Below are 9,980 nucleotides of genomic sequence, written 5' to 3' on the forward strand. Positions count from 1 at the left end.
AGATAAGATTATATATAATAATAAAATAAGAAAATATAACTTTGGGTTTTTGCACTATATTCGCGTTTTGCTATTAATTTTTGTACTTTTAATTTTATTATTTAAAATTCTTTCATGAATAAAGTATAGAGATCTTGAAGGGACTTAAAATAATAAAAAATAAAAGTATAAGAACCTAAAATACTAAAAAAAAAGTTAAGGACCAATAACAAAACGAAGTAAAGTGTATAGATTTAAAGTTTTATTTTTCCTAATAAAATATAATAATGACACTTTACAAACTTTTTTTTCAAAACTTTTAAAAATTTAATCATTACGCAACAATATTATTTAAGTTTTTTTTCTTCCCTTAAAGGATAACAATGAAAAAGTATTATTAATAAAATCTCATTTTTTTTAAATTATTTTATATTTTAAAATAATAAAATTCCTTTAAAGTTATCTTATAATTTAGGATGGAGAGGATATACAATACTATAGTAGTATAAATAGTTTCAATGGTTACCAAGCACCTCTTGGTTCAATGGCATCTTGCACCTCTTTAAAAGGAGGAGATTATTAGTTCTATTCTTAAGTAGTTTAGGAAAATACATTATTAGGTGTGTGTAAAGTCATCCTACACTTCCTTGAAAAAGAGAGGTTGTGAATTCTATTATCAAGTAGTGATCTAAGAAAAAAATATTACTAGGTGTACGAGTGGGGTACTGTGTATTTATGTACAGTGTAGATGTGTGTAAAGCCCTTTTTCTATGAGGAAAAGTCAGTTAGGATAGTTAAGAAAAAAAAAAAAAAGGGTTTTCAATGGCCATCTAGAGCAAGCTCAAGTGACATGAAAACCATGAACATGATGATGTGTGAACAGAAATGAAAAATTCAAACAACATTACAGTGCTGGCTGAAAAAGAAAAACAATGTTCATGATTTAAATTTTATATACTATGACGGTTATGATTGATGCTGATGATGATCATTGCGGTTGAAATATACTCCTACGTGTCAGTGCACACTCAAACTTCTTCATCCAAATCAAATATCAAAATTATTTTTTTTTTATTTCATTTCAATATAAAAAATATAACTTTATGTTTCTACTCTTTGTTTGAATTTTAATTTAAAATATTAAAAAATAAAAATATAAAGATTATAATATGAAAAAATATAAAAATTTATAATAAAATTTAAGTAAAATACAAAGACTTAAAATTATTTTTTTATTAAAAAATATAAGATATTTTTAATAAATTCTTACCTTTTAATAAAATATTTATTTTTAAATTAATCTTATTTTTTTATATTTATTTCTATTAAACATTTTATAATAAATTTAAAATTATTTATTAATAATAATTTTCTTAAAAAATAATAATTATATTTTAAAATATTAAAAATGTGTTATATTTATTAACAATTAATTCTTTAAAAAATTAAAAATGGTGGGAGTATTTTTTTTTTTTTTTTTTGAAAAAGAAGTTCATGCACCACAAAAATCGTCCGACAATAATAATTTAAACTTTAAAGCTGGAATTAACAATGGGTGTGATGATTGAATTCACCAGAGGCCAGGCCCTGCCACCAAAAAAGAAGCTTCACCTTTCCATTCAAATTAATAAATAAAGAAGCTTCACCTTTGGCCTATACGAACCCACCACGTGTCTTATGGGCTCCACATCAACGTGCCGGCAACGTATTACAAGTTTACAACCAAGGGTCCATCCCTCATAGGTCCTTCCCCGAAGAAACTCCCTCACCGAATCGTACATTAGAGACATTCCACACTTTCTAGTTTCTACCCTTCAATCTCTCTCTAAACCATCATCACCACCATCATCAGCATCGGCGTCAGTTTTCTCTCTCCTCAATCCGCGCCGAGTTGATAGCATCTGTTAGCCCTAATTCACCGAAATTCGATTGTGGTTCGCAGATCGCTATAATCAAAACACCGCGTTCTCTTGCTTTCTCAAGGATTTCTGTTTGATTTTCTCGGGAAAGTTAGGGTTATTGTCGGGAGCGATAATAGCAGTATGAGCTTTCAGGATATCGAAGCCGGCCGGCCTTTCGCTCCGAGGCGAGACCTAATCAATGGCAAGCAAGACCCTACACAGGCCGTGGCGTCCGGTGTATTTCAGATCAACACAGCCGTGTCAACGTTTCAGAGGCTCGTCAACACCCTTGGAACCCCGAAAGACACGCCCGAGCTTCGCGAGAAGCTGTAAGTGCGTCCGTTTGTGTAATTCGATTATTTTCATGATTCTGGAATATATGATTTGCTTGTTTATGTTGAAACGATGGGCTATTGTTGTTTACGTTGATTAAATGGTCTGTTGCTTCTTTCTTACCAGTACAATGGATTGAGTTTTGTTGCTAATTTTAAACTACGCCGTATAATGTTTATATATACTGCTAGTATAATTTGAATGATGAATTTATTAGGATGTTCTTGATAGCTCTACTCTGGTTAGGTGCCCTCTTGGATTTTGTCGAAAATCAGGAATTATTGAAATTTCAGGTTTCATGTCTCCCTGTTACTGCTTTAAGGATGTCAGATCCTCTAGCTACTGAATGATTAGAAGTACAACTCTATACTGTAGTATGTCAATCTCGTTGTTTATCATCTCACAATGAATAACATTCTGCCTCCACTTCTCATGGATACTCCTATTTTGGCCACAGTCCTATTGCTATCTTCCCTCGCTGTTCTTTATTTGAGATTAAGCTACAGTGTGTTATATATTTATGACAACACTTTTATCAAGACACATTATGCAATTGAACTAATCATATTTTCCTTTCTATTTATGGTTAGATTTATGAGTTGAGAGTAGTCGAGGTGATAGACAATGTCAAGGTTGTTGGTAAATTGGACATTAATAAATTCTAGTCAAGTTGTTGTCTTCTTTTTGATGAAGTTGATGCCTAGTGATATATTCTAGTCAAGTTGATGTCTTCTGATCATTATCTGTAACAGCAATCTTGGGCGATCTTTTTCTTTCACTGTTTTTCTGACTGCTCTCAACTTTCAGGCACAAAACAAGACTACATATTGGGCAATTGGTGAAGGACACATCAGCTAAACTTAAGCAAGCTAGTGAAATAGATCACCATGGTGAAGTTAATGTAAGTTTAAACCTTTTTCGTATATTGGCTTCTTATTCATATCTAAAAGCACATTTTGATGGCGTGTAACAAGTTAGTATGAGGACTAAGGAGCATACACATGCTAGTCATATTCTAAAATGTGTGAATATATGAAAAGAAAGCTATGCTGTTCTTATTAAGATTCTTCCTGAAACTTTTACATTAAGTGATCTAAGTTCAACAATAGAGTTCATCTTATCTTTTTAACCAACATTATAAATGTTTTCTGTATTTCATTTTTAGGGTGACACAAACTTCAATTCCTTTGTCATGATTGCAGGCAAGCAAGAAGATAGCGGATGCCAAACTTGCAAAAGACTTTCAGGCAGTATTGAAAGAGTTTCAGAAGGCCCAACGGCTTGCAGCTGAGAGGGAAACAGCTTACACTCCTTTCGTTCCACAAGCAGTTCTTCCCTCAAGGTGACTTATTTCGATGCAACTTTATTGAGTTAATTGATTTGAGGAAGAGAAGAACAGACTACCTTGAGAAAATTACAGCTTTAGTCTGTACTTCCCTTTTTCTGAGCTTTTCTGTTGACAGTCAATTTTCTGTCATTATTCATTAGTACTTATTGCCTCTGCATGTATTGCTTATGAAGTTTTGTATTGCAGCTATACAGCTAGTGAGATAGATGTCTCCAGTAAGAGCCAAGAACAGCGGGCTCTTCTTGTTGAATCCAGAAGGTGACTTTTCATGTTTTAATGATAGTAACTTAAGAGATCTGCTAGCAACTTAATGATAATGATCGCTACCTGATTTACTGATTTATTTTCATGAAACTATGGTGCCTTTTCTTCTTTTCAAGTAAGAACCAATGAAGTTTTCAACGATTTATTTAGCAATATAGTTTATGTGACAAACAGTTCTGAAATATAGATGAAATATTACTCATCATTGTTCAAGCTTTAAAAGGCTGAAGAAGAAATAATACCAAGATCTGGTAGGTAATGGCTGAATCCTTTCGTGGATCTTTTTCATTCTGATAGAAATTTAAGTATTTAACTCAGATTTATATTGTCAAAAGGCCATTTCCAATTTCATCCTCTCGCATATTTTACTTTAATGGCACCTTAACTCTTGCATATTTCATGCTGCAGGCAGGAGGTCTTGATGTTGGATAATGAGATTGTATTTAATGAGGCTATCATTGAGGAAAGGGAGCAAGGCATTCAAGAAATCCAGCAGCAAATTGGCGAAGTAAATGAGATCTTCAAAGATCTTGCTGTGCTTGTTCATGAGCAAGGAACCATGATTGGTAACTCCGATTATTCTCAATATTATTGGCTGACTTACATGCATTATTCATTCTTTTTCTTTTTGGGGTGTGATACACCCATTCTTCTATACGAAACAATGTGTTTGGAATGGTTCATGTTATATGATGCTAATTTCTGTCTTGTAGATGATATTGGCTCCAACATTGAGAACTCACATGCAGCAACTGCGCAAGCAAAATCTCATCTGGTGAAAGCTGCAAAGACCCAAAGATCGAATTCATCTCTGGTAATTTATTTGTTTTCTTAATTTGTTTAGGCTGTTATTAATTAATCTCTTTCCCTGCTCCTCAATTAATTCTCTATTGTCCCATAACGTCTTGTCTTATGCAAAGTTGAACCAACATAAGCAACCTTAGTAGCATCTGCTATTTTTGTCTCGTTGCATGATTCACAGCCATTGCCTTTTGCTTTTGGGGGTTGAGAGGTGATGGGTTGGTTTGCATGGCAGTTACTTACAGTCCACTTATGTTTACCGGAGAAATTGTAGATTATCTACCAGTTTAGATCTTTTCACTGCTCTTTTTCATCGTTATGTTCAGCTTTAAGTATTTTCTTCTTTAGGCTCACTTCCTTTTGTTTTTCCTAGACTTGCTTACTCTTGGTGATCTTTGGAATTGTGCTTCTCATCGTGATCATTGTCCTTGCGGCTTAGTCAAAGGTGTCTATATAATGGATCAAACTCAACATTTAAGGGGCGGCAGATGACCTCTCGCTCGCTGATTTCACTGAGTAATGTTTCATCAGATCTCACGGTTAGCTGGAGCTTGTGGCATGTGTTGTCAGTACATGATGTGGGATTCACACGAGTGAAAAATGATTTTGTGTGTGGGGTGCTTGCTCTCTTCTCTAAGTTGGTGTTTGGGTTTTAAGGATGTGTCACAACTTGATTGTTGTCTAACGATTCACTTATATATTTTAATAAAAGAAATTGCATTCTTTAGATGTGCTTACGCCCATTAATGCACCAGGAACATTGGCCATGCTGACTCTTTACCTAAAAACCTTTTCTTGGTGGTTCTTGATTGGGCCTACGGTTGTGCACCGAAGAATGAATGTATTCAATGAGCTCAGTTGGTAATTGACGTTTATCCCCTGATTGGTTGGATTGGAGGGGAGGGGAGATTTTAATGAGTTAGATTTGAAAGAAATTGATAAATGTGGCTATAAAATTTTAACAAAAAGATGTTAGATAAAAGAGCAAGAAAAATACTGGAAGCTTTTAACTCCACTTATCCAATTTTTGTAAGTTGAATTCTTTATAATATCTCCTCCCTCCCTCCAACTAAACACTATTAGTGATTGCTTCTTTGCCGTAGGATCTCGTTGTTCTATTTCATTTAAAATTTCCGATGGGTGCTTCAAAAATTTTCATTTTTGTAGCAAATCCGAAAGAGAGATTTAAACAGATGATGCCCATTCTTGGTGGGGGGGTCAATCATATAGCCTAAACAAAATAATGAATATGGCTTTGGTCTTGAGACCCGCCGAGTGCAATGTATGTGGCAAATTTACATACTTCTTAATGTACTTGCTTTGAGGAAATTCAAAATTGGCACCCATTTTCGAATATTTGCCCTCACCGCCGCTGTAATTTTGAACTTCATTAGCCTTTTTTTTTTTTTCCTAAAAAAAATTTCTTTCACAATTTTGCACTCATAGTTTATGCCCTCACTCGCCCAATCAACTAACAAATAAAGCAGGAGCGCAGGTGATCAGAAAACAGGTTAGGACGGAAGAAATGACTGACTGTTTTGAGAGCCATGAGACGATGAGAGCACTAATAACTGTTTGTGATGACACAGATAGGGGTGGGCAGGGGATGCTTAGAGTTTATCACCAATTGTAGCTAGTTATGAAGAGGAAGTCAAAGTGTTCCTTTGTAGCCGCTTCTTGTTATTTGATTTCTGTAACACAGCTCGCCATCACGAGTAATTTATACTAATGTAACTCCACCAAATATATTACATGTATCATTCGATCCATCCACTCTCTTTTTTGAAGATAAAATATTAAACTGAAGATAAAACCAATGCCGGGGAAAAGCTTCGATGGTAATAAGAAACAAAGATATGCCCTAATAATGACATCTTAAGACCACCGTGATTCCACTGCTAATCCAACACAAAGTCTAAGGAAAAATAAATAACCAGATTTGATTAGATTAGGGCCTCATATACAAACTAGATACAGGATTTGCAAAGGAAAAGCATCAGCTTTCAAGGTGGGCAAGTGGAGATGGAATTATGTCATACACATGACTGATGTATTGTTTGGAAGAGGATTTACTATAGTCGACATGAAAGATTAATCTACAATCTACATTCCTAATAAAGACAATCAACCTGCTCTTGGATCAGAAGAAAGAAGACCCATCTGCTCTGTAAGTTGGCTCATGTGTTCAGCTTTGTCCCAACCGTCTTCCATTGGCTGCACCTCATTGGACACTGCTTCAGCAGCAATGATCTCAATATCCTCAGTAATGGACTTTGCAAAAGAAAATCATCCCAAAGGAAGGATTGCGTAACAAATCATCAATGTCTGCATCAGGAGAAATGCTACCAACATCAGGGGTCAATGACTCATTCAGTCCAATGAAGTAGGATCTGAATTGTCCATCGCAGATCTGACATAATTTTCTTCAAGAACATTTTCTGTCACCATCTCTGGTATGGGCGAAAGCTCAGGTATTATGACGCCTACCTGAGAAGCAGAGAGAGCAGCAGTGCAGTTTTTGTAGATGGGATTTCAGATTTGTCAGCTAAGGGCCCTGAAGCTCCTGATGCAGCTGGAATGTGAGAAGACTGCACAGAAGTTGGTTGGACCTCTTGGAGTGTAACTCCAGAAGTCCAGCTTGAAGAGCTACTGCTGTCCATTGCACTGGATGATGATGATCCATCCCCAATCAAGTAGTTATCAAGGTTGTTATTAAAAGATTCCAGCTGTGAACCATCCAATTTCATTATCTTCGTTAGCATTGCTTTTGCCGCTTCATTCATAAGAGGTTGATACTTAACAATTTGTCCATCAGGAGAAGGAGTAGAGTACACTCTGTTTCAGCAATACCTTCCTGCTTAAGCCGCCGTTTTTTGTTGGCTTCAGTTATGCGTCTATTGCTCTCGTTTGCTGTTGCACAAACTGAGCAAAAAAGCCAGGGCTCTGTACAGCCTTGGCAAGGAATGACATCATTTGCTGTTGTCGTTGTTCCATTCCTTGAAGGCGCTGAACCATTGTCTGCAGCCGGTTATCAGTGGTCTGTTTGCTGCTGCCTCAACCTCACAAGCTCCTGCATGAGCACATTCTTATCTCTTTTAAGCCTCTCAACCTCTTCTTCAAGTCCAAACTTCCCCACTTCTACACATGCCCCTACTGAAGAACTATGTCCTTGTGACTGCTGTACTTGTTGATTATTATGGCCATGGGCAGGTTTTCGTCGAGTAATACTCTTAAGCAAGTGCTTCTGACCCCTTAAAAAGCCCTCATTTGCAAATTCCCATCGATCTGGATCCACCTTTCGAAAACCCTATTTAAGATCATGAGGTTTAATACATCAAATTGTACCAACAATATAATAGGCATGCGTGGCAAATACAATCACTTGCAATGCAAATATTCAAATCGCACAAATGCTATAGTAGGCATCCTTGGCCAAACTTAAACTTGAAATGTAGAACAAAGATTAACACAAATGGGTCTGGCAAAACAATAAAATAACTCGGGAAGATCTAAAATCTATTCATTTCATGGGCCTATGGACCAGCTTCAAAAGAGAGACTCTCCAATCAATTATAAAATGCTACTTCTGATATTAGTCGAGCTGAAAATATCAATAATGAAACACAAATGTTAATATATCAGATATTTTCAATCATTCTGCAAGAAGTTAAATCTACATGGGACCATTTCCATGCAGAAAATTACCTATCTTAGTTTCTATAGTAAGAATGTCTACATTAAGTGGATGCTGCAAAATCAGGAATTATCTTCCGAAAAAAAAAGGCAATTGAACTAATAAATAAATTGGGTTTCTATTCAAAAGAGAATTCACCAAATATGCAGTAGAAAGAGCACCATATAGATGTTCGAGTACTAAAATAACAAAACCGCTTGCAACAACCTCGTATTGATCACAGAAAAGACACAGACTCAATGCAACCTGAGATACCAGGATTCAGTACTTGCTTATGCCAAATTCACTATGAGAGGCTCCAAAACAAAAGCAAAATGCTATTAATTATCCCAATTGCAAGGAAAAAATTCAGGTGACATTAACATCAGAAAAGCATAACAGCTGCATGAAAGGCAGCTCTGTTGCCTTTAGGCAGTTATTCTATTCACCAAAATGAGTATCCTTGGGTAGTAAAGTAAATTATTATCCATTTCACAACATGGATAGCAAATTGGATCACCCTCTTCTATGGAATCAATGATCACTAAAGTCCCATATTATATCTAGCAAAGCCCAAGCCTTGTGTGCTCACTACCCAAAAATAGAACAACTAAATAATATTTCTTGCAAAAAAATTGTGAAACTTACATAATACTCATCCTGGGGAGAGCAAAACTACAATAATTCACAAGGAGAATAATTAACTAAAACTTTTCAATTCTTCCTGTCACTGGGACATTCTCCTCAATAGGCGATTTAATAAGAGCCAACGCCAGGTTTAAAAAGCATATCAACAAACTCACCATGTAAGGTAATTTCATTATATTCCCAGCGATCCCAAATTTTCTAACTTCATTTGGGCTCTTATGGCAGCTTTAATAGCCCGTTATCATATAATACACGAATAAAATAGAAACCAAGTGACTGATAAACCTGAGAATTGATTTCTTTTTCAATTTCCCCCTTTTACTCCATTTATTTGCTGACTAAATGCTGGAGGAATAGATATCAAACTTAGATTTTTTTATAGGCCAACTATTCTTCTGATACATAGAAGCAAATTACGCCTCTTGGTCCAGCTTTTGGCTCAGTTGAAAAGCTGAAGAGATGCCAAAGTCATATCGACATCTATGTCCCTTATTTGAAAAGGAACCAGGATGGTAGATTGCGGCCAAAGAAACAAGGCAGAAAGAAAAGATCGCCCTTTCTCCTCAGTATTATAGCACACAGACTGCTAGTTAGAATCTTATTTTGTTGCCACAGGTGGGCCCAAACAATTTTAGACTGCAATTCAAATTCACTGCCAAACTGATTTAAGGATAATTTTTAACCAAATCAACTCTAAAGCATTCAAACCAAAATACTGTACCCTGATAAAGTACAGTCTATCTCATGAAAAACACTAACAACAATTTAAACTCAACATAAAAATAATGGTGCAAGGAATCTTAAAATGGTTGCAAGAGAAAGAAAGACATACATAAGTGTTCAGCTGCCTCACAAAGCTGGAGAAATTATTGTGCTTGAAGTACTTAGGCAAGAGATCTCTGGCAAACTCTGGAGGGTTCCAAACCACAAAGCTATTGTTGGTTGGGCTCCAAGACACGATCGCATCAGAGGCCGGGTCATCCACCATGTCATACGTCTTACTAAGGAACGGTGGTGGAGCGTTCACAGTAGA

At 35.7% G+C, this 9,980-nt stretch overlaps 2 protein-coding genes across 2 annotated transcripts; one reads left to right on the forward strand and one right to left on the reverse strand.

Moving 5' to 3' along the window:
- The first annotated feature begins 1,730 nt into the window (after positions 1-1,730).
- LOC129322731 (syntaxin-22) lies at positions 1,731-5,355 on the forward strand. The gene is made up of 7 exons (XM_054969088.1): positions 1,731-2,209; positions 3,021-3,114; positions 3,416-3,555; positions 3,748-3,819; positions 4,234-4,391; positions 4,539-4,639; positions 5,000-5,355. The coding sequence occupies exons 1-7, from the start codon at positions 2,022-2,024 to the stop codon at positions 5,063-5,065; spliced, it is 819 nt and encodes a 272-aa protein (XP_054825063.1). The 5' UTR covers positions 1,731-2,021; the 3' UTR covers positions 5,066-5,355.
- A 1,250-nt stretch (positions 5,356-6,605) lies between these two features.
- On the reverse strand, positions 6,606-9,977 carry LOC129322074 (heat shock factor protein HSF8-like; the record flags this gene model as incomplete). Its single annotated transcript, XM_054968110.1, is given in 8 exon segments — positions 6,606-6,906; positions 6,908-7,005; positions 7,008-7,133; positions 7,136-7,454; positions 7,457-7,536; positions 7,539-7,668; positions 7,670-7,933; positions 9,780-9,977. Coding segments are annotated over 8 exon segments (1,371 nt in total), but the record flags the coding sequence as incomplete, so codon positions are not given.
- Positions 9,978-9,980: the final 3 nt, after the last annotated feature.

Source organism: Prosopis cineraria, unplaced genomic scaffold (assembly GCF_029017545.1).
Source record: "Prosopis cineraria cultivar Desert tree isolate PC_DT_omini unplaced genomic scaffold, ASM2901754v1 PC10, whole genome shotgun sequence".
Classification (NCBI taxonomy): Eukaryota; Viridiplantae; Streptophyta; class Magnoliopsida; order Fabales; family Fabaceae; genus Prosopis; species Prosopis cineraria.

Bases quoted from the DNA above. Each gene is read 5' to 3' on its own strand.
- LOC129322731 (XM_054969088.1), top strand. From the start codon at position 2,022: ATGAGCTTTCAGGATATCGAAGCCGGCCGGCCTTTCGCTCCGAGGCGA. The intron at 3,556-3,747 runs GTGACTTATTTC...TTTGTATTGCAG, and splicing joins CAAGCAGTTCTTCCCTCAAG to CTATACAGCTAGTGAGATAG. The intron at 3,820-4,233 runs GTGACTTTTCAT...TTCATGCTGCAG, and splicing joins CTTCTTGTTGAATCCAGAAG to GCAGGAGGTCTTGATGTTGG.